This window comes from Protopterus annectens, chromosome 2.part0, assembly GCF_019279795.1.
Source record: "Protopterus annectens isolate FY-2018-M chromosome 2.part0, PAN1.0, whole genome shotgun sequence".
NCBI classification, from domain to species: domain Eukaryota; kingdom Metazoa; phylum Chordata; order Ceratodontiformes; family Protopteridae; genus Protopterus; species Protopterus annectens.
Genome location: NC_056728.1, coordinates 732,653,485 through 732,680,256, shown reverse-complemented (window position 1 = coordinate 732,680,256; position 26,772 = coordinate 732,653,485). Strand labels below are relative to the sequence as shown.

General features: G+C 41.8%; 1 protein-coding gene across 1 annotated transcript in view; it reads left to right on the top strand.

Moving 5' to 3' along the window:
* The first annotated feature begins 2,290 nt into the window (after positions 1-2,290).
* The window catches only part of NDUFB6 (NADH:ubiquinone oxidoreductase subunit B6), a 102,689-nt gene continuing 78,207 nt past the window's right edge, over positions 2,291-26,772 (top strand). Inside the window, exons 1-2 of the mRNA XM_044061051.1 lie at positions 2,291-2,574; positions 12,219-12,311. Of these exons, the coding sequence (XP_043916986.1) occupies positions 2,398-2,574; positions 12,219-12,311 (270 nt within the window). The 5' untranslated portion in view covers positions 2,291-2,397. The remainder of the gene's footprint in view (positions 2,575-12,218; positions 12,312-26,772) is intronic.

Sequence of the window (26,772 nt, the reverse complement as noted above, 5' to 3'; positions counted from 1 at the left end):
AAAGGCTGTTTCCTTTTGTCACACTTGCCATTGCGAGAGCCTTCCTTCTTCTGTAAAGGCTCATTCTTGCAGAACTGTTGCTTCTTCTAGTGCTTTTTTTCAAAGGCTTAGATGCTAACTCTATTCTTGCAGCTGCTACCCAGACTTCCCTGCATACCTTTACCAAACATTGCCAGTTGGATAGTATCTCCAGAGCTAGGGCTGGTTTTGCCAATGCCATTCTTCATGGCTTCTTAGATGGCTCTGCTGCTACTTCCACCTCCCAAGTTTCTTCTTGAACTTTGTCAGTCTCCCATTTGTAATGAATACTGATGTGGTGAATGTAAGGACATAGTACAGTTGTGTAAAGTCTTACCATAGTAGATGTCCTTACTTTCACTGCTGCAGTATTCCCTCCCTCCCTCCATCTCCTTACTCTTTTTTCCTTCCTAGATGTGCAGGTACTCCTTTGTTTTCCTTGGACTGCTGTTCCTACTGGGGCAATAATTTCTGAGGATGGTACGCCTGAACGTCACCTTTATGCCCTACCCTATGCAAGGAGTTTGTAGGTGACCTTAAAGGAATGGTAGACTTTGGTAAACTGGCAGGATGGTGGGCTTCAAGGCAGGGTATCCCATTTGTAATGAATACTGCAGCGGTGAAGGCACGGACATCTACTGTTATGGTAAGATTTTACACAACTGTACTATATTGTACCATTAACGCAAGTGACTGTGATGTTTGTCTTTCAGCTTTTCCCGGTCAGGGGTTGCCACAGCGGAACTCCAGTCCGCTAATGATTGGCAGTAGATTTTTATGAAAAGCTGAGGTGCCAGCTCGATGCTCAACCTTCAAGGAAGGCACGCCCATTTATGCACGCATGTCTTTCGAACGCTACCCACCCACGGGGAGGACATGCAGACTCCACACAGAAGGCACTCCCAAGCCCAGCCGAGAACAGAACAGGAGAACCTCTTGCTGTGAGGTAACAACGCTACAGCCATACCACGGCGGCATCTCATATTCTTTATAAACATAAATGGTGTAATACAAAATCACCAGTCATTTATTGGAGCAAATGTAATTTGAAAAACGATAAAATGTTTTACTTTTATTAGGTTAAGATTGGTGTAAGATTGATGTTTGCAGATGACATTGTGATCTGTAGTGAGAGTAGGGAACAGGTGGAGAAGATCCTGGAGAGGTGGAGATATGCTTTAGAGAGGAGGAATGAAGGTCAGCAGGACTAAGACAGAATATGTGTGTGTGAATGAAAGGGAGGATAGAGGAATGGTGAGGATGCAGAGGTGGCGAAGGTGGATGAGTTTAAATACTTGGGATCAACAGTTCAGAGTAATGGTGAGTGTGATAGAGAGGTGAAGAGGAGAGTACAGGCAGGATGGAGTGGGTGAAGTGTCAGGAGTTATTTGTGACAGACGAGTACCAGTAAGAGTGAAAGGGAAGGTCTACAAGAGGGTAGTGAGACCAGCTATGTTATATGGGTTGGAGACAGTGGCATTGAGAAAAAGGCAGGAGTCAGAGCTGGACGTGGCAGAGTTAAAGATGTTAAGATTTGCACTGGGTGTGACGAGGGTGGACAGGATTAGGAATAAGTATATTAGCGTGTCAGCCCAGGTTGGAAGGTTTGGAGACAAAGCCAGAGAGGCAAGATTACCTTGGTTTGGACATGTGCTGAAGAGGGTTGCAGAGTATATTGGGAAAAAGATGCTAAGGATGAAGCTGCCAGCTAACAGGAAAAGAGGAAGGCCGAAGATAAGGTTTGTGGATGTGGTGAGAGAGGACATGCAGGTCGTTGGTGTGTGACGGAGCAAGATGCAGAGGACAGAAAGAAATGGAAACAGATGATCCGCTGTGGCGACTCCTAACGGGAGCAGCTGAAAGAAGGTTAAGATTGGTGTAACAAAATCGAAGTAACTGATGCAGTGTTTTTTCGAACTTTTTAAGTAATGGGACTTGCTCCTCGAAGTAAAGTACAGTTTTGTCTAAAAAGATGACAGTTTCAACATAAAAAGTCATAATTACTGAATACGCGGTCCTAAATCAAAACAGAAGGGATACTTAAAAACACCCACAGAAATATCCCAGAAGGGAATTCAACGTTTTTGCATACAACTTTCATGAAGGTAATGTTCATAATTATAATAACCGGTAGTAACTGAACACACAATGGTAAAAAACAAACAGTAACTCCACAACGTAATACATAGCCATACGACAATAAGAATTGGGAATCATTCTCCATCAGTTAACTGCCCTTGGACGTTACTAATACAAGCTAGTACACCGCTGACATCATCAGAAAGCGTCCTTCTAGTTGGACCTAGAGTGTCTCCTGTGGTCGTAGTTGCAAGGTCGAGTAGTTAATTATTCTATTATCGGTTTCTTTTCTGAACCGATATGTCTGGCTATACCCCTGATGAGAAGCTCCGTACAGAGCAGCTAAGGAAACTTAGGAGGCAATGGCTAAAGGACCAGGAGTTGAGTCCTAGGGAACCCGTTCGCCAAATTCGTCCAGGACCTGTAGCAAAGTTCTGGGGAGGTTTTCTACAGCCGAAAAGCCTATGGAGAATCTATGTAAGTGTTACGTTTGTAACCCTGTATTTGTTAATTGACTAAGCATTTCAAATGAAATCCAGATTGCCTTTATGATCTGACATATCTATTAACTATTTTTGAAGGCTGTCCAAAATCATCTGTGCGGTTATAATTGTAATTGTGTGAGTTTACTTGCAAATTCCCAGTTCCATTCTTATGTTGCTGTTCCTCTAGTTTCTTACTGTGAGATGCGTGCAGTTTTTCTGATTTCGCGTATGCATGTCTTTGTTTTCTGTAGGTAGTTCTTCTGATTTTGCTATACATGTCAGTAAAATGGTAGTGGCATAAAATGAATATCGCGTACAGGCTACTCGAGTATGTGATGTTAATCAGGCAGTACCCCCTGGGTAAGTGTGGAAAAAAGGTCAACGTAAATCAGTGTTGTATTCATTATTGCTGATTTAGTATTTATTTGCTTGTGCATGTAATAATAACTAGATATTGCTCTCCTGTCGTGTTTTGAAATGGGTCCATGTAGATCAGTGCTCTACCCCCTTAACAAATGCAAATAAATGCTAACCCGCCTTGTGATTCCACAGGATTTCACCTAACTTAACTTTTTCTATTTGTGAATCTGTGTTGTACATGATGTTCATGCGTTTGTTTGATTTCCCTGCCTGCTCATTGAAATGTCTAGTCCATTGTGGTAAATCCTTTATATTGCATATTCTGTGATTATGTCTAGCTTTTTCAAACAACACACAAATTGAACTTGAACTCCTTAGAGTCACTGTTGACCAACAAAAAAAAAAAAAACTTGACTACTTCAGACCTCATCAAAAACTTGATGCTGTCTACAGAATCAGTTGACCATGCAAGGAGAAACATTGCCAAAGCCGTTCTTCTCTGTACTGCCCCCATACTGGCAAACCACCCAATCTAATCTTCTATAGTGGTGCTATAACAAAGTTTCCAACTAATATGCCTTGTAAATCCCATTGCTGGGATGCACTTAAACAACTCTACTGGGCAGAGGTAATACACTCTCTAGCCTTATTGCAACTGACCATAACCTATTTATATAGCATCAAGAGCCTCTAGCTGATCAGTTTTGCAGACTGTTACAAACTAAGTACAGTTGTAAAATCATGCAAATGTATGAATACAATGCAAGGATGCCTGGCACAGACTTAATAACTAGTGCCAGAACCATAGTCTAAAACTCCATGCCAAGAAATGCATAGTAATATCCTTCTGGAAGGTGGGTACCCCTGGAAACCACCACATTGATAAATACCCCTAAGAGTAGGCTCAGAGGTCAGGAATTTGGGAACGCATGTAGACTGTGACCTGTCCTTCCATTATGAGTCTACAGTAGTAAAGAAATTGTGTGTTGCACAATTTAGATGCAGGTTATGGCATCTAGATCCAAGAATGTCATTGTTCCACAGTACTTGTCCCTTGTCAGACTTATCCTTGAGTACAACTCCCCCTTCAGTATGTACCTGCCCAAGCATATGCAATTACTGGGGCATTTTTAGAGGTTTCCTTACTAAAAGAATACTGGGCATAAACAAAATGTTCTATTCGGACTGCCTCAAGCCCTGTCTCTTTACTTGGTTGTCTACAGACTGCTAAGAGGGCGATCTATGCCTGACCTACAAAGCACCTTCTTATCTCCCTCTGATGGATCTCTTGCACATCTTCAAAACAAATAGCATTAGAATTACCCAATCTAAGGAAATAAATTTAATCTGACACATAAATGGGACATGTTGGTGGAGCAGGTATGTGTTGTGAAGACTACCCATTCTCTGGAACATGTTTCCTATCGATGTGAAGTAGTTCTTCCCTAACCCAGTTCAAGTGTAATGTGTAGCACAAGATGTGGAATTGGAAATTTACTTTTGGTCTGGCATATGTCTGTAGTAAAGAGAGAGGGCCTGTAAATCATCAGCCATCCCCAAGTGTACATGTATACTTTAAAATAACCCTAGGATATCAAAACTTATCAGATACATTTAAGAAGCTTGGCTTGGCTAGGCTTAAAAAGACTACCTGGTGTCATTAGCCTAATAATCACATGTAAGCCCATGAACAATGCTCAAGCCTGAGTAACATCCTTCAACAATACTTCCCCAAGTAGACCAATTGACTGTACAGAAAAACTACTACTCACTGTAACTAATTTTGATATCCTTGTAGTCCTCGTATGTAGCCAAAAAGCCTTTAAGTGCAACTCTTTAACACCTGGCTAAACCCAGTTCTACACCTGTAGCCTCTTAAAATTGTATATGTCATAAAACTGTTCTATGCAAATCTACCTTGTATGTCCTAATGTTGAATCAGGCATACAGTTTGAATATTTGCACATGTATTGTCATCTGCTCTATTTTTTTTTTATTCCATCATTATTGCCTGCTGCAAATTTCTTAAATGCTTGCAAATCTTTGTAAAGTTCTTAACCTGATGCTTTTTTTCTTTTTACTCCAAAATTATGTTCAGAATTTGTAAATTCTGTAATTGATAACTCCTGGAATTTTGACATGTAACAGCTGTTGTATTTTTCTTCTGTGGAGACCCCCCCCCCCCCCCGAGGCCTTCTCTGAAAAGGGATTTTGTTGGCCAATTTGGACCACCCTGGTAGCAAGGGCAACTCATATATATGTAATGCTTTTCTTCCCGAGCCCTCAACGGAAATGAGCTATGACTACTGAAGTTTCTTTTTCAAGAAGAAATACAAATGTTATTAGATGAGTGGACAGGTCAGAAGATGATTTTCACTCATGACATTCAACAAATACAAATGCAGCACAGAAAATAATTTCACCAGCATTGATAATGACAAATATTCCAAGTTACATAGACAATAGGTGCAGGTTTTAAGGTCAAAGAGGTACAGAAATAGTTATAGAGGTATATGGCAGATAATGACATAAATTGTGTGTGTTTTACTAAAAGATCAAAATGCAAGCTCACTGTTTGAGTAACACACGTGGTTTTCAGTGCATCCTGCCATATGTACCTGTTTTATTGCTCAGAGTAGCTTTATCTAAGTACCTTTCACCTTCCATTGGTCTTAATTTTGGCCTTTTCAACTTTAGAGACCCGTATTCCTCAGATCTTAGAACTTAACAACGTGAAGTGGTTTCTAGCATGTGAGCTAAAGGTGGACAGTGCTTCAAATGAAGTAGCTTGAGGTAGGTGAGGCAAGTATCGCAGTGTAGTGGTTGATAAACAAGAGCTGCTGTACTTAACCTGTGGAGAGGCAGAGGTGCTCATGAGAATTGTAAAGCCAAGTTAGAATTACAAATCTTGTTAAGCATAGTTTGGAGCAGACCAGTAATGGATGAAAAAAATACTTGCAGACACGCTCAAAAAGCTTGTTTCCTCCTTTTGTGTCATCTTGTACTCCCCCAGCTGTAGAGTATTCTTGCATTTAACCCTCATGTCTACATTTGATGTATCTGTAGTGGTGCCACTGTGTCAGAACAGCACTGTAATTATGGAGAGATTCTGTGGAAGGCTTGCATCTCTGTCCCATCACTGTCACCCTTCCAGAACCCGTTGCTCTTCAGTTATAGGTTCATAGGTAAATACTAGGCTAGCTGCCCTTGTGGGCCATTTTAAGCCTCACTGGTTTCCCTTTTGTGCGCAAAATAACCTATCCCATTTTGTTATAGATTGGTCTTGCCCATCTTATGGTCAGTAGTTATATATTATCTCTAATAAGAATAACTGGAGGATTGTACTATAGATAATTTGAGGGTCCCATGCATGGGATAAAACATTTAGTAGCCGCCTCTGTCAGTTAGTTGTACATGGAGCAGAGTAAATTTTCCATTTCCCATTCACAAGTCCAGGTTGTGCTTGAATATGGACAGGGTTAAACTTTGTTTTATATGGATGGGGAGTCTATTTCAGAACAGCAGTATCCAATGCAAGATATACCTGTCCCTCCAAACCATTCTGTGGATGTTGCAGAAGAGGTTTAGATCCCTAGACCAATTATTTCTGATGCCATTTTACTTGCTGATGTACAATAAATAAATCAGTATTAGGTGGGAGGATGACTTGTATTCTAGACACAGGTCACCTCTTAGCAATCTGTAGGATACAAATTACAGTGATCAGACTTTGAGGTGATCCATGTATGACATGTTGTTTAGGGCTTTTATCCTTATAGTAAAGTATTTCTGTGGGCGTTCCAATTGTATGTGTCTGGACAGATGCATGCCAAAGGGAGCATTATATACAATGATTGGCCTGATGAGGGCTCATATCTCTGCGTCTTCTGAGGTAATGGTGGTAAACATTTGTGTCTGTTGGCAAGAGAAGGTGTGTCAGATCCAGGATTTTGCTTCTGCCCATAGTTCATAGGTTTGTTTCTTTTCTGAGCACGTGTCGAAGGAGACCATCAAGAAGCTCGGTCACATGACCCAGTACTAATGATAGAATCTAAGTGTCCACCTTTAAGTAGATTTTCTGCAGATTATATTTCAGGTAAAACATTTTGCCATCACCCGCCCATTCATCCAGATTAGTTGTAGCGATTACTATGGAAGTAAAATATGTAAGGACAGTAAGTTCTAAAAATGGGGAATGCTTTGGTGTTCGGTACCTATCATGGTATTTGCGGTTTTGTTGATGCAGTAGCACAGGTTTAGATCCATGGAACACATATTTGTTTTACCACTCTTTCTACTCGGGTGAATGAATTTATGGTGTGCTGAGTAATTTGTAGCATAGAAGGCTAAGCTGAGATTACCCTTCAGGAGTTTGTATGACACCAAGCAACGAGACAAGGCTCTTAATCTGTCAGAATAAATAAAGGTTCTGAGCCCAGATATCTTAATAAATGCGCCTAACAAGGGGAACAAAATCGTACTGTAATTTCTTTGAACCTTCAGGAGATACCATATGGGATAAGCCGTGCAAGATACAAGGATTTTTTGATCTGTTGTTAACAAAGGTACATATATCTGTTGTTGTTTGTGTCAGATTTAAGCAGAAATGCTATCTATGTGGTAACTAGATTTACCAAAGGAAGGTATACTGTATTTCTTGACATGGATCGTAAGCCTGTCAGTAACACATTGAGCATTTGTTTTGTCTGACTCATACTGGAGACTTGATTATTAGAATGGTATATACCAAACAGGAGGGACCTAGGACAGGGCCCTTTGGGACACTGCTGGTGTTGCTTTTTTGCTTAGAGCAACATACCCCTGAACAGTATGGGATTAGTTAAATGTCCACTTATCTAGCAAACTGTGAAGGGGTTTATCTCGGCATGTGGGATAGTGACAGAGGTCTTGGTGATGTCCAGGTAGGCAGCATGGACTTTATAATCCGTGGATAGAGTAACCCTTTCAAGATAGTCAGCCAGGTTGAGCAGGCATGATCTGTCTTTTACAAAGCCAGACTAGTTTTGATCAAGGTATTTGAGGTTAACTATATCATTGTTTTAGTTAAGCTGTAGTAACACCCATAGTCTTGCAAATAATACTGGTGAGATAAATAGGCCTGTAATTCTGAGTGTTGATAGAGGATCTGCCTTTGTACAAGGGCAGCAAAACATGCTGTTCTGTACACGTCAGGCCTTTAATCAGTGCAGAGATTCAGGTTGAATATCTGGAAGGTTTTCATAGGTCCAGGCAACATCCTTGAATATCAGCTGAGAAGCTCCAAGTTCCACTCTAGGTCATCTCCTAGAAGAGGAAAGGATAACATATATACATTTCAGGTGTTATTCTAATTTCTTTTACAGCAGTATAATCAAAACAGTCAGTTTTATGCATTTTTGCTAAAGAAGTTACAGCTTTACCATGGAGTAAGGGGATCAGGAACCGTACCCAGAGCCCTTGGTCAAATTCATACTGTTTATATACCCGCTGAAACATATGAATGAAGCTATCAAAATTGTCCCCCTCTTTAAACTGTGGAAGAAATTTACTGACCTTTTGTGCTTCTGGGGTCCGGTTACTCCCTTCCCCATTACCTCCATGACTCTGGCGAAGAGTCAGCATTTCCCTCTCATGCCTCCTCTGCCGTTCATTTTCCTCAGCTTGTAGACTTCTCTTCTTGGCTGCTTCTAGTTCCGTACGCCTGCCCTCCAACTCAAGTCTCTCTAGCTCCAGCTGGATTTTTAAGTCCACTGCAGAAAGGTTGAGCTGTCCAAATGATCTCCACTGTCAGTCTGATTGTCCTCCAGGCTGCTGTTTTTCGACGCAGCTGTAAGCAAGGCTGCAATCAGGTCTGCTTTAGTCAGGTTACCATGCACCAGTCCCCTAGCCTGGCACATCTCTGCCAGCTGGCTCCTTGTCAGCTTTCCATACTCTTCTGCTGACATGCTGCCTACTCACCCCGACTAACACTAAGCTAACAAAAGAAATAAAACAATTGTGATCTGAACTCCAGTATACACTGCATGGCTGTTTGAGTACAAAACACTTTTAGAGATCACTGTACATAAGCTACAGGAGTTCGCTCTACCCACACCGCTACAAGCCAATTAGTATGTGAAGTTGTTCCCACCACTGCCAAACCCTTGTGATGACCGTGCCCTGGCCCAGCAATGAAGGAGCCTCAATCCTCACCACTTAACACCAGGGAAGTTGTCTCCTAGAAGAGGAAAGGGTAACCAAACAGTAAAGTATAATTTCCCTTACGTGCACACAGAGATCGCAGTCAGTCTGGGGCTGGTTGCTCCCTTGCTCACCAGGTCCTCAATAAGACTCCCCACTGGCACAGCTATAGGGTCCAGGTCTCAGCCTAACTGGGCAAGCTAACACCTCCAGTACCTTCACTGTGCAACCAGTACTTCGTGTCCCTGCCAAGTAGCTGACACAACACACACACTTCCTCACTGTCCAACCAGTGCTTCGTGTCCCTGCCAAGTACACAACACACACACACTTTGAGAGAAGTGTTTATACAACTTCACTAACACTCCTGGGAAAGGCTGACACAGATTCTCCAACTGTGCCCCTTTACCCAGACTATACAGTAGTAATTACTGTCACCACCCAGTTTATAATATCCGCTACTAAAAGCCCCTTAAAAGGGTGTCCAATTATTACTGTGCAATATTAATATCCAATGGTAGTATGACTAACGGTCAAGGCTTACGTTAAGAGTGGCCTATTACAGTAACCTCTATAAATATGCAATGTACTCTAGAGCTTATCTCTACACAAATCAGCCACAGGTAGAAGGTTTTAAAAATATTTAATAATAAATAATTAAAACACAAGACAAAACTACTACACCACAGAGATATCTAAGAATTCAGAGATCACACAGAAATAATACAGTAGGACAGCTCAGTAGGACAGCTCTGATTTCAAAGTAAAATACCTACTTAATCTTTACTAGCTTTAACTATTCCTACAAGAAATCACAGTGCTAAAACCTACATGTGAGCACAAGGCAGAGTGCTGATGAGTTAGATGTCCAAAGTCAAAATGCTTTCAGTCTATTGTGAGAAATAGCATTTAAACATTACTAACAAACATATCTCTAAGGCCCTCCCAAAATTACATAATTTTTGACAATTAGGTTTTCCCAGTATTCATATTACATCCTCTTCACACCTGGCCTGAGTTCTCAGGCCACAAACTGCATTATTTAGCAATTTAACACCCCCTCAGAAACTTACAACAATACAAGGCATTTCACATATACATTCTAGCAGAAACCAGAGCAATAAAACACATTCCACATCTAAATTTTAGTCATAAACTTTAGCCTTAAAACAATGAACATGAAACCTTCATCCAGCTGCACTGGAACAGACTTGTAAAACATTTTCAACTTAAAAATACACATTTGACATACTTGGCTTGGTTTTCCTTACAGCAGATGGCAATGTTGCAACAATCTTGAAGTTCACATTTTACAGTGTTTTCTTACATTTAAAAAAAAACAAGCCTGTATTTTACATTTATTTATAGAGTTGATAGAATTTGATACACAGTTCTATTTGACTAGGCTGGCAGCCTTCGCCCATCTCTCCCCATTCGTCACACCATGTAACTGATATTAGGAAAGTGCCAAAAGGACTTGTTCCAAAGTAATTTCAGCAGGTGAGGTGGATTTGGGAGGGGACAAATTAGTTGGGTGAAACCAAGGAGAATTTGTATACAAGAATAGTAACAATTCCTTTGGAGGTGAGGTAGCATTAGAGATATGCAACAAAATTGCTGGTTAATTATAAGCATCCTCATTTAGCTAACAAAGGTCATAGCTTTTCTTTGAATTGTTTACAATCTTTTAAGTTCATATTTGGCCTTGTATTTCTTAATGGTAAGTTTGAAGGACTTTCTTAACATTTTTCCATCTCTTTTATAATGATGAACTGGACATGGCCGTGATTTCTTTCCTTCCAAATCTGTTGACATTTACAAGTCCAGGAATCTCTGGGCATATTTGTTTTTCATAGTATATGTTTGCCTGTTTGAGTGCGTACTTGAAGTCGCTCATAATAGCGGGCTTTCATTCAATGAGAAACTTTTCAAAACTGGTTGAGTTATTCCTCATGCTTATAAGTGGTCATAGGCAGGGTGCTATACTTGGCTATAATACAGTTGTTGATTTTATTAAGTATAAGCAGGACTTGAACCAATTTCATATCTGTATTGTTTGAAATGTGGAAAGATACAGTGGTTCTGTGAATAAATACACACACACACACACACACACACACACACACACACACACACACACACACACACACACATGTCATTTTATATCACAGTTGTCATTGGATCTGAACCAATGAAAGGTATTGTACCCTGGAGCAGAGGGAATGCTGTCACTACACTGGAACCAGGCTTCTGCAATTGTACACATGCTCATGTCTTCCAGGGTAAGGAAGGTTCTCACATTCAGAAATTTTTGTTTAGTTTCCTGGCATTCAGCGGTGTTACCATAATATTAATCTGGGTCAGACTTGAATATTTTGGGATGCCCATCTGGCAAAACCTGCCTAAAAAGGCACTAGGGTTGCAAAATGTATGTAAAAAAAATGTGGGGTGAAAAGTTGCAGGCAATTCTTGATAAGTCATGGATTGTCTGTTAACCATTTCATCCTCTTCAAAGTCTGTGTTCCCTTTCCTCTCATTTTGGTGTTTTCGAGTCTACAGTGTACTGATTTTCCTCAGCTTAACTTTACGATTCCCAAAGAAAAAAGACTGTTTGTTTTAATAATGATCGTACTGGGCACAGATAGTGTAATGTCTGTGGAATGGCCTGGAGTGTAGAATGTTTATTTTATTTGCATGATTAATTGTAGAAATAAATCTGGTGGTTCCAGGCATGGACATTAAATCTAAAAATCTTGTTTAGGGTAGAATGTGTTAGTTACTGGATAAAATAAACAACCCATTTTGTTCTTTGACTCAGTTTTTTGTGACATCCTGTATTATTCTGTTATTGTGTTTTATTTGAGTAAGTACATCTAGAAGCTAATTTAGTAAAAAAAAAACCTGCACTCATGGTTCCTGACATGAACACACAAACTGAAAATCAGGTTTAGGGTAGAATGCAGTAGCTATTGGATAATGTCAACAACCTGTTTTATACCGTACCTTGTTTTCTTATGTCTTTTATGCTGTCATTTTTATCTTGTATCCTTTTCTTGGGTTGTTTTAAATCTTCCTTTTTTTTTTTTTTTCTTCCAGACATACAAAACATGCAAAGGTGCCTGGTTGACTTTAACACGTTTCCTTATACCTGCCTGGATTGTGCACTACTATGTGAAGTACCACTTAGCGGTAAGTGTTGCTTATATTGTTAGTATAGTTAATAGCTTTAGGATTTGCAAAACAGCATTCTGATTGCTGGATGGTACTGTAGTTGAGAATTTGGAGACTGACCCAAACAAAGTTCCTTGGTCAGATATGTACAGCATTTGTATTCAGCCTTTCATACTGAGGAAAGCTCAGCTACATCTTCTGTTATATTGATTGGCCATGGTTACATGTAGCGTGCAGCTAGATGTTGTGCTGAAATAGCTTAAGTGCAGGTCATGCCAAGAAAGAGAACAGTGTACCACCTCTGAAGTAAAATGTGAGGCATGCAGGCTGTAAGAAGGCAAGTCAGTTTACTGTGTTTGAGGTAAATGTCTGGGGTTCGACTTAGACATTTAGGATTTTTTGTGGAACTTTAGGGTTATGGAGGTACTGTTAGAATTAGGGTTAGGGTTTTACTATTGGGTTTTGTTTGTCCTATTCCGCAGCTAGGGGGTACGAGTTTCATAAGTATCTCTGTGAGGAAAAGGTACCATCATGAGACAGCCACATTGGGTACCTTGTTTTGCCTTGTTTGAAGCTCATATTAGGACTTGTTTGAGATTTGTGAAGACGTTACACCTCCTACCTAATAACATCATCATTAGGGAAGGCTTTTTTAAGTTTCAGTTATGCAAACAAACTTTAGCTACCCAGTCTTCCAGTTCTTTGCTTATTGACCATAAGTTCTGGTTTCTTCTGTGCCTCAAGGGAGTTTGGGCAACTCATCATTGCCTCTTGGACTCGCATGATGCAAGCAAGGACGTGTCAAAACTTTGACTTTTAAGAGGAATGACATAAAATACTTAAGACATTTGTGTCTCCTTTGTGAATCTGAAGCATCGTCTTGAGCTGTGGAGCCCCCAGCTAAGAAGATGATATTGCAGGTAGCCAACTCTCTAATCTGCAGTTCCCATAGTAGTTTCTGGTTATTGGCCAGGTTCCACCACTGCTCAAGTACTGTTGTTCATTTTGTTTCCTACAGGGAAGAGGGAGTCAGTATACTGTGTTTTAAGGGCTCTGACATTGAGGCAAGCTCCCACTCCCCTGGATGTCAACCTGGGTGGTGGGAAGCTGATGATGGCTGTTACTTTGCTGCAGTAACAGTTGGTTGGGGTCTTTGCTCCTCAAAGTCCTGTAGCTAGAGCAAGCATTTCCTTGTCTTCAGTCTTAGTCTTTAGATACCTGGAATCTTCATCCTTGGTGCCAGTTTTTGAGGCCTTAACACTCTGTTCTGTGTCTGTGAAACCCCACCTGTCAACCATGGCCCCTTGGCTTTTTCTTCTTCGCCAGTTATGCCCTGGTTAGTGGGATTCTTGGTGCCAACTTTGGAGTGGTGCTTTTTGGACTCCATTTCTTTTCTTGGGATCAAGGTTGTATCGGTGTCAGTGTTACTTAAGTTAAAGTCAGTGTCCACCTTTCCTATGCCAGTGGGGGGAGGGGGTGTGTGCCTGAGTTTCTTGACCTAAAATATGACCCTAGTTCTGGGTTGTCCCAGTCATCCATTTTCTCGTGGCTGAGGCTTTATCCCCCCCCCCCAAGACTCTATTTGTTCTGCTACTCCATCTATCCTCCTGCAAAGAAGTGAAAGACCAAGATCTCTTGGAGAGTCTCTTTCCTTCAAAGTGCAGTTTTCTCATTCCTCTTTCTTGTCTGAATTTCCATTTAACTCAGAAGAGAAGAGGAAGCACCTGGACACCCCTTCAGAGTCCCCTTCACCTGATACTTCTAAAGAAAAGGAGGTCACTGAGTCACCCCCCCCCCCAAGACTCCAGATTAGGGAGATACTGAAGGAGTTGCATCAGAAGGGAGAATAACCCACTGACGCCACATCCTCACCCAAAGAATCTACTGACCTTCTGACCCCCACATCCTCACTCAAAGAAACACTCCAAGTGTGTTGTCTTGTCCAAGAGTAACTCTTGTGTGGTCCCTCCAGCTTTAGATATTGTTAAGGTGGCTACTTTGAAGGCAGCTGTGGCAGTTGATATAGTGGCTTCCATTCCATTAAGGTTGATAGAGTTGTAAATCATCCAGGGACTATGCTTTTTTTTTTTTTTTTTTTTTTTTGTCAGGACCCCCAAGCCTGATGTGTTAAAGACTCCTGCCACTTAGTCCTCAGGTCCATCCACCTGATAATGAGTCTCTGGGGGATTGCATGTATGTGTCCCTATCCTTCACTTTGAGAAGATCACCATTTGGCCAAAATGAGAAAATAATCTGTTTTTCTGATGAAATGACTTCCACCTTAATGTACTGGGTTTGGCAAATTCATGTCCAACCTGATTTTTCATTTGGCATCTATGGTTCCCCACTTGGTAGCCCACTGAGGGCATGCTTAATTTGTCCTCTATTTGGGCAGCTGGGAGAGATCATCCTGTGTCTCCACTGGTGTGTGTGATCGGACACGTTTTGCGTATGATCCTCATCTAGGGTTGGAGAATTTCTTTTCCTTTTACTTCTTTCATCACCCCCATTAGTGAGAAACAGAAAAATTAAATATGCATTAGCTTTTGTGCAAAACGGCAATCCATGATGTCCTATCAGAGCAGATACATCAATGGTTTTATTCCATGTTCTTTTGGTGCCAAACAAAGGGCCTCGTGCCCATTTTAGATCTAAGAGCTTTTCTTTCCAGAGGTGCCTTCTGTAAAGTCTCTGTTCAGATGATCATGCCTTGTCTAGCAGAGTACATATCTTCAGCTCAAAATAGCACTTCAGAGTCTATGCCAGTCATTTCCGGTTTCAGACTTTCTGTTTTGTCTCTCTTTCTGCCTCTGTAGTGTTTACCAAATGTCAGTGAAGGCTCTCTGCAGAAGCAGATCTGCTTTTAAGGTTTTTCTCTGAAGTTTACCAGCACCTCATTGTGTCATCTTCAGATGGTCTTGAGGTTCCATGAGTCGGACTCCATGAAATACAAGATCTTATCTTGGTCATGCTGATCTCATTTTGCAATGGAAGGTGAGCCCCTGCAGTCTACTTCCACTTCTCCCATAGATGTCTGTTCTGGGATGGAGTGGGACATTGCTATGAGCACACTATCCAAAGACTATGATCACGTGGGGAAATCTTCCTTCCCATCAACATACAAAAGATTAAGGCAGTTCTGTCCCTGAAAGGAGTCAGAAATCAGTGTTATGTTTGTTCCAATGGGCAAAATGCTTATTTGTTTGGTATCTCAAAGGGAGAGCGCAATCTTCTCCCCTTTGCTGGGAGTCTGTAAGGGTTTGAGAATGGGCCATAACCAGTTTCTGGTAAGTTTTCATTCTAGGGGACTGGACAAATGCCTGCTTATGCTGCAAGAGTGGTCCTTCAGTTCTTTGCATAGAGTAATTTCTGTATGTAGTAACAGCACTGATCCATCTTTTTTGCATCCCTTACCAACTTCAAGTGAAGAGACTTCTTACCTCCTTTATTCCATCATATTTTAGGCCTACAAGGGGTCCTCTGGCTAATACTTGGCTACCTTGGCTCCTGTGTGCTTTTCTTCCCAAAGGTGAGACTTTATAAGGAGGTTGCCAACACTTCAGCCCTATACTGGCTCCAGCAGGTTTGTTTTCCTCTTCTGCCATCTCATTTGCTGGAGAAAACATTTTTCTTAGTTTAATAAAAACCTTGTTGCCTCATCCATCAGGCAGGCTCTGCCCTGCAATTTGGTTTCTCCAGTTCCATTAGATAGTCATTATCCTTACTTTTTGGGGAGGATCATTTCCATTACTTCTTTCCGTAAGCCCAATATAAAAAAAGACCATGGAGGGACAAGTGGACTTGTTTTTCCGTCTAAGCTGTGTATAAAGAGTTAGACCCCTTTTCTGTGCAGTCACAACTGTTTCAGACTGACTTGCTGGCCTTTTTGATTAAAGTTTTGTTTTTCTCTCTTCAGATTCCACTTGGTTGCTGTTTCCAGTTTGCATTAAAGGTCAGGGTGGTTCTTCCTTGGCTTTGCTGAAGGTGTCTGTGACCTTCTTGAAAGGCAGCTTCCTATTCATGTACCCATTAAATAAGCCACTTCCTCCTTTGGATAGGTTTACTCCCTGAAAGACTCTTTTTTTTTTTTTTTTTCCTGTTTGCATCCTTCAGGAGCTTTTCTGAGCTCCGTGCCCTTTTTATTAACTCCTAATGTGTTCTTACTAGATAGCATATCTCTCGCTCCCTCTCATATCTTTTACACTACATGAGTTTTCTTAGGTGGCTACAACTTATCTTTAGGCAGAGCAAAATCTTTGAGGAAGTATTTGGAATGCTTTTATTATTTATGCATTATTTTTTCATTATCCGGTCTTTGGTAAGAAAGTTTCCAAAGCTACATTTCCTAGCGGCTTCTCCATTTCAGCTGTACCTTCTGTGGTAAATAGTTGCCTTGTGAGGTTTCACTCTACCAGAGCTGTTTGCAATCTTCTTAAATGCCTCGGGGGTGATACTTGTGCACTGCTTCATGGTCCACCTTGAACACCTTTGCAAGGCAGTATAAATTGGATTTGGTCTCCAGGTCCATGCCATTTTCTGCAGTCACTTTGTTGTGATGTATTCTGGCCCAGGACTTTCCATCTGGAATAGCTTGGGACACTGGCCAAGAGTGTTTCTTGGTCTGTTTAGCCTCTGCATAGTTGCAGCAGATATGAAGAAGGGAAATAGTGTGATGGGGAGACAGACTGGGTGCAACAGCCTGTGGAAAGTTTGGAGTGATGTGCAGTCTTGACGCCCGTGGCATTTATCTTGGAGGTTGCTGATGATGTCCCCCTCACTCCTTCAGATCTAGCATTGTGGAAAGTACATAACTTTTGTCTTTCTGTGTTGGGGTGAATGGTTCTTGACTGTCAAGGTGTGGTTATGCTATGCAGAGGAAGTCTTTTTTTTTTCAGAATGCCTTCTTACCTCAGAGTGATGGTGAGCCTTGTAAAGTTCCATTTCCTCTTTTAAACCTTTTCCCTCGAGGCAAGAATTTGTCAGAAATTTTCATTTTTAGATGGCTGTCTATGCCTGTGTTAGGCAGGCTGTGTGCTACTTTCACCCCCCAGCTCTCTTTGTACAGCAATGTGTCTCATGATTTTAAGATTGGTGGACTCCGTTTGTGTACATTTCCACTGCTTTAGTAGCCTTTAGGCTGTCCTGCCCAGGACACCATAACTGGACAGCTTCCAAAAGCTCTCTCTCTCATATCTTCACTAACCCCAGTGAGGACAGTCAGTGAAAAATTTCTGTAGCACTTGGTGCCTGGAGGGGAAACCCCAATTTCTGGTAGGTATGTTTCTTTTAGGAAACCCTTCTGCACAATTTCTGGCCCTTTTAAGAAAACATTATTTAAAATTGCTTTCTGACTAAAAGTATTTTTTTTCCCCAATGTCGGAAGTTTCCTTCAGAGATCTCTCTCTCTCTTTAGCTTTTATGTTTTTTTTTAGCTCCTTTATTAGTATCATACAAGGTTGGTAATGATAGGTGACCTGTTCCTTGCTAAAGAACTTCAACAAACCGTATTCTCTCAGATCTGTTAACCACTTACAAGTCCAGTGGTATCATAAACAGCCACTTCAGTAGAACAGTATTCCACTGTACATAAAGCAGAGCACTTCTCTTACTCTCTTCCACTCTAATTTGGATGAAAGGATAGGTAACCACAAATTTACCCCAGATTAACACCCTTGTCCCTCATGGATAGGGTAAATATTTACATATCCCAACTTATCCTTTTTTGGCCTTTCTGTGAGTTATTTATATGCAAAACATAAGGGCTAAAAAACTATGGAAGTGTAATGCTGAACGTCTAAAGATCCTCCCAGATCAATAAGTTCTTGGGAAGCTTTTTAAATGTAATCTATTCTAGCCAGTAGTCTTCCTGTTGCAGAAAACAGTAAGACTGCTTGCTCTTCAGATAGCCATGCATTTACTCTCAACAAGCATGTGCATAATGCACATAGGAGCTAAGGTAAAAATGCTAGTGTGCCAGTTTCTTTTGTGAGATGGGGATGACTTTTTTAGGAACCATAATGTTACCGCTAGAAGGGCTAACTTGAATGCAGTCCGAATCCGTTAACACTATATTGAATAAAGCTGCTGCCCACTGAAAGTAGACTATCGGTTTTCAATTTCCTCCCCACCAGTATATTTTTGACCACTTGGCCTGTATTGCCATCTACATTTGGTTGGTGTCTCTACTTCTTCCAAATCCCTGGACCAGGGTGAACAACCTAGGGACACAACTGACAGGACAATCAACCATCTTCAGTGGTGGGGAGGGGAGATTGTTATCCAGACCTTGCATGATCTGCTGTTAACTGCAGGGATATTTTTGTATGACCTGTACTTCTTGAAGAGAGATGTGCAATGACATAAGCACATGGCCTATGACCACATCCCCCATGATGGATTGACATTCACCCTTCCCTCTGTGTGTGCATATTCATCTTTGACCCTAATGCTTTTGTCTAGCCTCTATTGGAGAGTAGCATCACTGTGCTGCAAAACCAGTCCCCTCCCAGGGTAGGCAAGCTAGCCATCAGCCACTTAAATCTACTCTTCCCCACCACCAGCCTTCCAGCTTGACATGTCCCTAGGCAATCCCAAGCCACCAGCATCGTAGGCAGGCACCATGCCTTTGTACCAACTATTTTTTTCTTCTTTCATTAAACTTGTATTTTAGGTTCATATTGGTTATTAACAATTTACAAAATAAACAGCATAAGACGCAACACTGTCAAATTACTAATTAGTGTTACTTCAAGCCAGTTATTCTTGGGTGATTGTAGCATTCTGGGTTTGTAGCAGAAATAATGGAAGGAAGCGTAATGCATTGAAAGTTGTAGTTTGGATTTGCAGAGAGAAGAGGTGGACTTCAGCAACCATAAGGGAGACTTAAGGAAAATAGAAGCTTGCTCAGGATGAGTCTAGTAGCAGGCAGGTTTGACTGGTGGAAAATTAAGGGTTTGGATTATTGTGGAAGCCTTTGCAGTATGCCTATTTTAGAGAAAATTGTTTTAATTCTTTCTGGATGTTTCTAATGTATGAGTGGGTGCAAAGTTCCCCCATTTTGTGAGTTTACGTTTAAGGAAGTCGGTGCCCTGAGTGTGTGTACAGACTTACTAGTCCGTAGTATTTTTCTTATCGAGGTCCAGGAATCTCTGGGCCTGTGTATTGGCAGTTGTGTATGTTTCTCAGTTTATAGTGGTGTAGTTGAAGTTGCCCAGCATTACAGTGTTGGGTTCAATGCTGAGAGACTCTAGTTTGTTTAGGTGTGTGATATGGACATCTGCAGTGATATGCTTTGGGAATTTGTTTATGATGAGTTGGACATGGAAAAGCTCAAGTGCATTATACTTCTTGACCAGTCTTGTAGTGTGACTGCTTTTGATTGAATATTGAGACACCTTGACCTTTTGTTGGTCTAAATGTGTTAAAGGCATTATAGCCTTGCACTGTTGGGATGCTGTCTGTGATATGAAACCATGTGTCTGTAATTGTCTATGTCCTGTGGGGTGAGGAGAGCTTGTAGGAAGTGGCGATTTTTTTGGACACTTTGCATTGAGCAGTAATGCTTTCAGATTATCCTGGGTTGGTTTTGTTGTTTTGGAAGATTTATCCAGTTGACATTGCCTAAAAAAGGCCCTATGGGTTCTACAAAATGTCCAGTATTTGAAGACATAACGGAGGCAGGTGCAGACCATCTATAGGGAAGCAGTGTGGCCTGTCAACCATATCCTCCCAAGCTGACAAGTATTGCACCACCTTCAAATGACACCATGACACCAAAAATTAAGCCAGTTAAAAAGTCAGTTATCTTCTGCACGTATTGTGGTATCTTCTTAGGCGAAGGTATAATGTTGCTGAATGCTAAGCTAATACTAGCTTGGGGGATGTAGTTTGACAACTCCATTGTGTAGTCCAGAGAAACGCATACAGTGACAAAGAGCCCTACCAGTACTTGTGGTTCAGTGACCCAAGTTTGTGCATTATCTGGTAGATCTTGGCATCTAATAGTGACGGTGACCCTTTCCTTTCTCAGGTTAGTGTGTTGAGCATATGTGTGTCTCATGCTGGAATCCCATGTATTTATGCTGTTTGTTTGGGTTATGGGTTTACTAGTTGAGACATCATGAATACTGTATAGGTCTCTTTAAATGTTGTTTTGGTACATTGTAAGATTGTTAAAGAACCCTATTGTTATAGGTGCATCTGAAAGGCCTTTGAAGTTTGAGTAAATTACTTTCAAGAGACTTCACATATGCGAGGCTGTGCTTAATCTCTCACACAATGCACCTGTTTATGAATTAGGTGGTCCTCCGTAAACCTGGGATGATTGCCACATTGTGGCAGGATGCCCAATTCCATCCAACTTTCTGCAGTGGTAGGAGGAAAGTGCTTACCATGTTTGCAGATGTTTACTACATAGCCTAGTATGAACCTATCTGCCCTAGGGCATTTATAAGCCTAGCCAGAGTGTGTTTGGCTTTCTCCACCCATTTTAAATTAATTTTGCTATGCCCTTTTTCGAGGTCAGTATACTGTGCCTCTAACAGTGACACAGAAGTGATATCCGGGGTAAACCTACGATCTCCCATCCACTCATCAAGATTCCTCTTGAAGAGAGTCAATGAGGGACTCTGCCTAACCTGGACTAGGATTTTATTCCAGAGTGAAGGGAGCCTCTGGGTTATGAATCTGTCCCTCCAAGCATGTCCTATTTATTTCAGTGCTGAGGTTCAAGTCTCTCGAGCGCATAGCTTGATGGGATTTGGATTTTCTGAGGTGCAGCATGTCCATTTAATTCTGGGTTGGACATGGCTTTATACGTCAGGCACAGATCGCCTCTGAACAGGCGGTATGCCACTGAGTAGAGCAGCATATGGCATCTGTTTGAGCCCTTTGATCCTCTTGGTGAGGTACTTTTGGGGTCTTTCCAGTTGCTGCAGGTGTCTGGTAAGGTACATCCCAAAAGGGGCATTGTACTCAATTATGGGCCTGATGAGGGATGAGTAAAGAGGCACGATGACCTCCCCTGATCTAGATGTGAATCCCTTCATGATTAGGTGGGTTATATAAAATGTTTTTCTAACCACTTTGGCCACGTGGTTGGCAATTGAGAGATTGCTATCAACTTGGGTCCCCAGGTCCCTAATTACTTCTTCTGTACTTAATGGATTACCACATGGATTACAAGGGGGTCTGTAAATATTTTGTGAAGAATCAAGAGGTTTTATTTATATATGTGTGTGTGTGCACATTATTTATTTATTTATCTATCTATTTATCTATCTATCTATATATATATATATATATATATATATATATATATATATATATATATATATATATTAATATATAAACACACACACATACTGTTGTTATAGTGAAAGTTGAATTCTAAGTGTCTCCATCTATACAGGGTGTTGCTGACCTCCACTGTGAGATGAGCAATGTATTGCAAACACAGCGACTTTATATGGGCACTTAAAATCAACAAGGAAACAAAGTAGCCCACTGGCCAATTACAACCGCACACACTGAGTTAGTTTTTTCAGTGGTTTCCAAGCTCAGGCATGGACGAGGCTATGCTGTACTTCCACTGGAATGCAGAACTAAGCCGTCTGACTTACGGGTTATGTATTTGATCATCTGATCTCTCTTTGCTGACTCTGGCACATACTATAGACTTAAGATCCAACGCTCAAGCTCCTCTCTCTACCCATAATGCCCCACTCCATACCAATTGCCCCAGATCTTGTTTGCCGCCATCATGGTTAGAAGCAGGCTCTGCTCTTGAGCATTTGTAAGGAAGTTTTCTTTATGTATGTCTACCAAAACTTTTATAAACATCTGCTGTAAACCTTAAACTTTTTGCTTACCACTCCCCTCTTAGCTGTCACTGGTATTTCTATTAGTTTTTCGCTACTAAATTTTTAGTATTCTTTTGTACCATTGTTGGTATTTTTCTTTACCTAAATTTTAATAAGGTATTTCTTCTTATTGCCATAGACTAGCGGATAGCTGGTAACTTTATCTTTTTTTATTAGTTTTTCCTAGTTGCAGTGTCTGACAAACCTGCTGGTTTAAAAAATGCACGTCTTGTGGGCATAAGATTCCAAACTTAGCTACTCACAAGAAATGCATTTCTTGCCTTGTCCTGTTCATTTAAATGCAGCCTGTACAGTCTGCTGTACATTTAAACCTAGAGCTTTGGCAGACAAACATAATAAGCATGTACCAAAAGGTTTTCTTCCTGCTACTACTTCTGGGGCTCATACACCTACTAAATTCAGTAAAGCAGCTTCTTTGGAGTACAAGAAAAGGTCTCCACTGAAGTCCCCCAGGTCTTCATTGGAGCCTAGTGGAAAAAAGTAAGATAAATTATGGATCTGAAGTCTCTTAGCCTATCCTCTGATCCGAAGGTTTCGGATCAGATAATTACCTTTCCTTCACCCTTGACATCCACACTGGATCCTAAGTCTTGGCTCCGAAGCCAAGTACATTTCATAGGAGCAGTACTCCTGAGTACATGGTAAAGCCCATTTCGCCCTCCTTGCCTTCACAGTTGTTTCAGACTCTGAAGAAACATTACAGGCCCCCTTCCACAGCATGTTGTAGGTCCTCCAGAAGTTTATCAGAAGCAGATGTGGATAGCATGATGTGAACATTTTTCAGAGCGCAGATTCTGATGGGGGGGGGGGTCCTGTCAGCTCCATCCCCTACTCGATCTGTGAGTGTATACTCTGTCCATTCTGTTTCCTTCTCCGATCCGACCCATGGTGCCCCAGGATCTAAAATCCTCAAGATGTTCAGTGTTTGGTTATGAGAAAAGTTTCCTCCTCCACTCCAACTGCTTCCCTGACTGGTTCTGCTCTGATACCTTCGGATCAGAATGGGTTTTGGAGCTGAAGTGTTGGATCGGGGGGGTAGGTTCAGCTCCAATGTTGTTGCTTTTTCCATCCCTTTCCCTTGGAGCTTCTGCCCTAGACAGTTAGGATCTGAGTCTGTCCTCGAGGCTTGGATCAGAGGTTGGCCGCAATGGAAGCTTAGAGTGGGTGACTCTGGGCTTCTCCTGGTCCCTCAACCTTCAAGGTGGTAGGGCTTCAAGGTGGTAGGGCTTTTTCTGTCCAGGGAGAACAGTCCTCTGTTATTTCAGATCCTACCCCTTTTTGTCAGTCCTCTTATTTTGAATCCTACCCCTTTTACTCCCATTAGTTCTGAGTGAGTCAGGTCTATTCCACAGGAACAGCCAGTTCCAATGTGTCTCCAAACAGTTCCAGTAGAGGAATTCTCCCCTCTCTTCCATCACCTGTCCAAAACATCCCATGGAAGAAGTCCCCTGGAAGAGGACATGTAAAAAGAGAAACCTAGATTCCTCCTCTGAGTCGTCTCCTTCAAAATCGGTGTCTTTTGTGAGAGAACGATCCACCGGATGACTTTTCCTTTAGAAATGTTCTAGAGATTCTGAAGCAGAAAGGTGGTTGGTCATTCCAGACTCTTCCTTCCAAAAAATCAGTATTTGGTTCTGGCCTGTCTACGTCTTGGGTCCCCCCCACCCCCCGCGGATGAACTAACTGATCTGTTTCCCACCAGGCATGGAATGAGCTGGATACTGTTGAGCCCATCCTTAAGGGACCTGAGAAATTTTTTGTCACCACCTGCAGACATACCCCTCTGGAGCAAAGGAGTCCCAGTTGATGATGTGATGGTAGAGGCTGCCATTAAGAAAGAGTTGGCAGAACAGAGCTCCACTGGCCATCTGCCTAACCGAGAGTCTACAGTGTTGGACAGGATTGGAATGTGAGTGCTCTGTTACTGTTGCAGTGAGGTCACTAAACTACCTGGTGCATTTTACTAGACTTCAGAGAGGTTTGACTGAGGAATTTTTGAATACTCTCTTGAGTCTGTGTCTGCTGTTGAATTCAAAAAGAACATCCTCTCAACTGGCTATTCTTTAAGCTCATTGAAGCATTTTGTTATGGATAAATCTCTCACACAGCTGAAGGTACCTCAAAGGCAACCGCTTCAGGTATCACCATAAGGAGACCTGCCTAGATGTGACTATGCGACTTTGAAGAGCCTGTTAAGGCTTCCCTTATTAATGTCCCATTTGATGGCACTTGCTTGTTTGGGTCCTCAGTTAAGGAAGCATTTACCCGCAGTGAAAAAGAAAGGAAAGACCCTGTCTTCCATAGGGATCAAGTTTTCTACACCTCAGCGAACCTTTTCTAGGAACCAGAGAGGCAGTAAGAAAATGTGGTTTCACAAATTTCCGGGACCTTTCCAGGATTTGCATATGGAAAATTCCTCCAAAGGCAGAGGGGGAACATTTAATGGTAGACATTTCCCTAGAGACAGAGGAAGCCTGCAGACCCTGCTTTAGTAGTGCTGTAATGGCCTGTCTGAAAACGAATCTCTAAAGTGCCGTCTGACCAGTTCTGGAGGCAGTCAGTGGTTGATTCTCTTTGCACCTGAACGCCTGGACAAACATCACAAAAAGATTCATGGGTGCTAAGAATAATATCCGATGGTTATTGCATACCAGTTTCCCTTCTTCCTCACAGCAAAGGAAGAAACTTTCCAACAATCCACCCAGTCAGAGGAAGGGAGCAGCACAAGAAATCCAGAAGCTGTTAAACAAGAGTCATCCAAAAGGTTCTTCCAGACCAGATAGAATTCAGAACTTATTTATGCTTCTTTTTACTTCCAAAGAAAACTAGGAACCTCAAACCCATTTTGGGGTTTGAACCAGTATGTAAAGAAGGCAAAGTTCCGAATCGTCATGGTTCAGTCCATCTTGCATTTTTTGCACAAGGATGAATGGATGTGCTGTATAGACCTTCAGGACATGTGCTGTCATATAAAAATAGGCAGACAATTCAGAAGACCTCTTTGCTTTCAACTGGGAGCCAATCATTACCAATTAAGAGCTCTGCCCTTGGACTTACTACAGCCCCCAGGGTGTTTACCAAATGCATGGCAGTAGTGGCAGCTCACTTGAGGCTCAAAGGATTCCAGGTGTTTCCATATCTAGACATTTGGCTCCTCACTGCTCCTTGCAGGCATCAACTTTAATAAGCCAGGGACGTTTTGCTCCAAATTTGCAACACCTTGGGCATTTCAGTCAGTCTTGTCAAATCAAAGCTTGCACCACTTCAGAGCCTGGAATTTGTTGGAATGCTTTTGAACACTATGACTCAGGTGGGTTCTTCATCTTTCCTTCATATTACTTCTTTAAAACATCCGCTACAGGATATCCTTTCTCATCCCTTCCTCCAGCAAGTTTAGTGCTTCAAGCAATGGGGTCTGTTTCAGCTGCCATTAACACTGCTTCCCCTAGAAAGCTGCTTTATGTGAATTGTACGATGGGCCATAGCTGTACAGTGGTCCATTCTACATTGACCCCTATCCTTTCAAATAAGTTTCCCCGATCTGCAAGTGTAAAATTCATTGGATTCAGTCCAACAATCTCTTTCTGGGCAGACCTTTTGTTCTCTTGAATCCAATTGCAACAGTGACAATGGATGCTTCCCAACTGGGGTGGGGGCATTTCTTGGGAAGGATGGTCCAGGGCAGGTGATCTCCAAGAGACCAAATTGCATAGCAGCGTCCTACAGATGAGAGCACTCCGTTTTAGCATTGCAGATGAGAGCACTCCGTTTTAGCATTGCAGGCATTTCAAGAAACTCTCTCCCTGGGGACTGTTGCAGTTCAGACTGACAATATGTCAGTAGTGTGGTATATCAGCAACATAGGAGGAATCCAATCTTACCCATTGTGCAGAGGGTTTGGGAATGGGCAATTTCTTCAGACCTCTTTCTAATTGTGACACACATCCTGGGGAAAACCAGTGTGCTGACAAATGGGCTAAGCAGAGCTATTCTGATGCCTCACAAGTGGTCTCTCAGTCAGTAACAAGTATGATTCTTAAGACATTGGGGCCAACCTTGCTGTGACCTGTTTGCCACCCCTCTCAACAACAAGTGCAGCCAATAATTCTCTCTGATCCCCCTTGGGGGGGGAGTCACCAAGAGATGCTGTGCTTCACGCTTGGCCCTCTGGTCTCCTTTATGATTGCCCTCCTCTTCTACTGATTCCAAAATTCCTACAGAAAACAAGCAGGCTGAAGAGCTCAGTAATCCTCATTGCCCCCTTACTGCCTTGGCAAGTATGTTTCCTCTCTCTGCAGTCTCCTCTTCCATTATCCTCCATGGATACCGGAGCCTCTTCAGGATTCCTCTCTCACCTGTCAAGGATTCAACATCCCAACCTTCACACCGTTAAGTTAACCACATGGTTTCTGCACTTCCAGTAATAGTTACAGTCCAGGCTGTCATCCCCAGTTTGCGATATTATTTTGGCTTCCCAAAAAGTTTCTACCAGGAATGTTTATAGAAGTAAATGGGAAATGTTTCCTATTTGGACTTCTGACCAGAACATCGTCTCCAACTTCTGCTATTCTTCTTTTTCTAACAACTCTTTTTAAAGA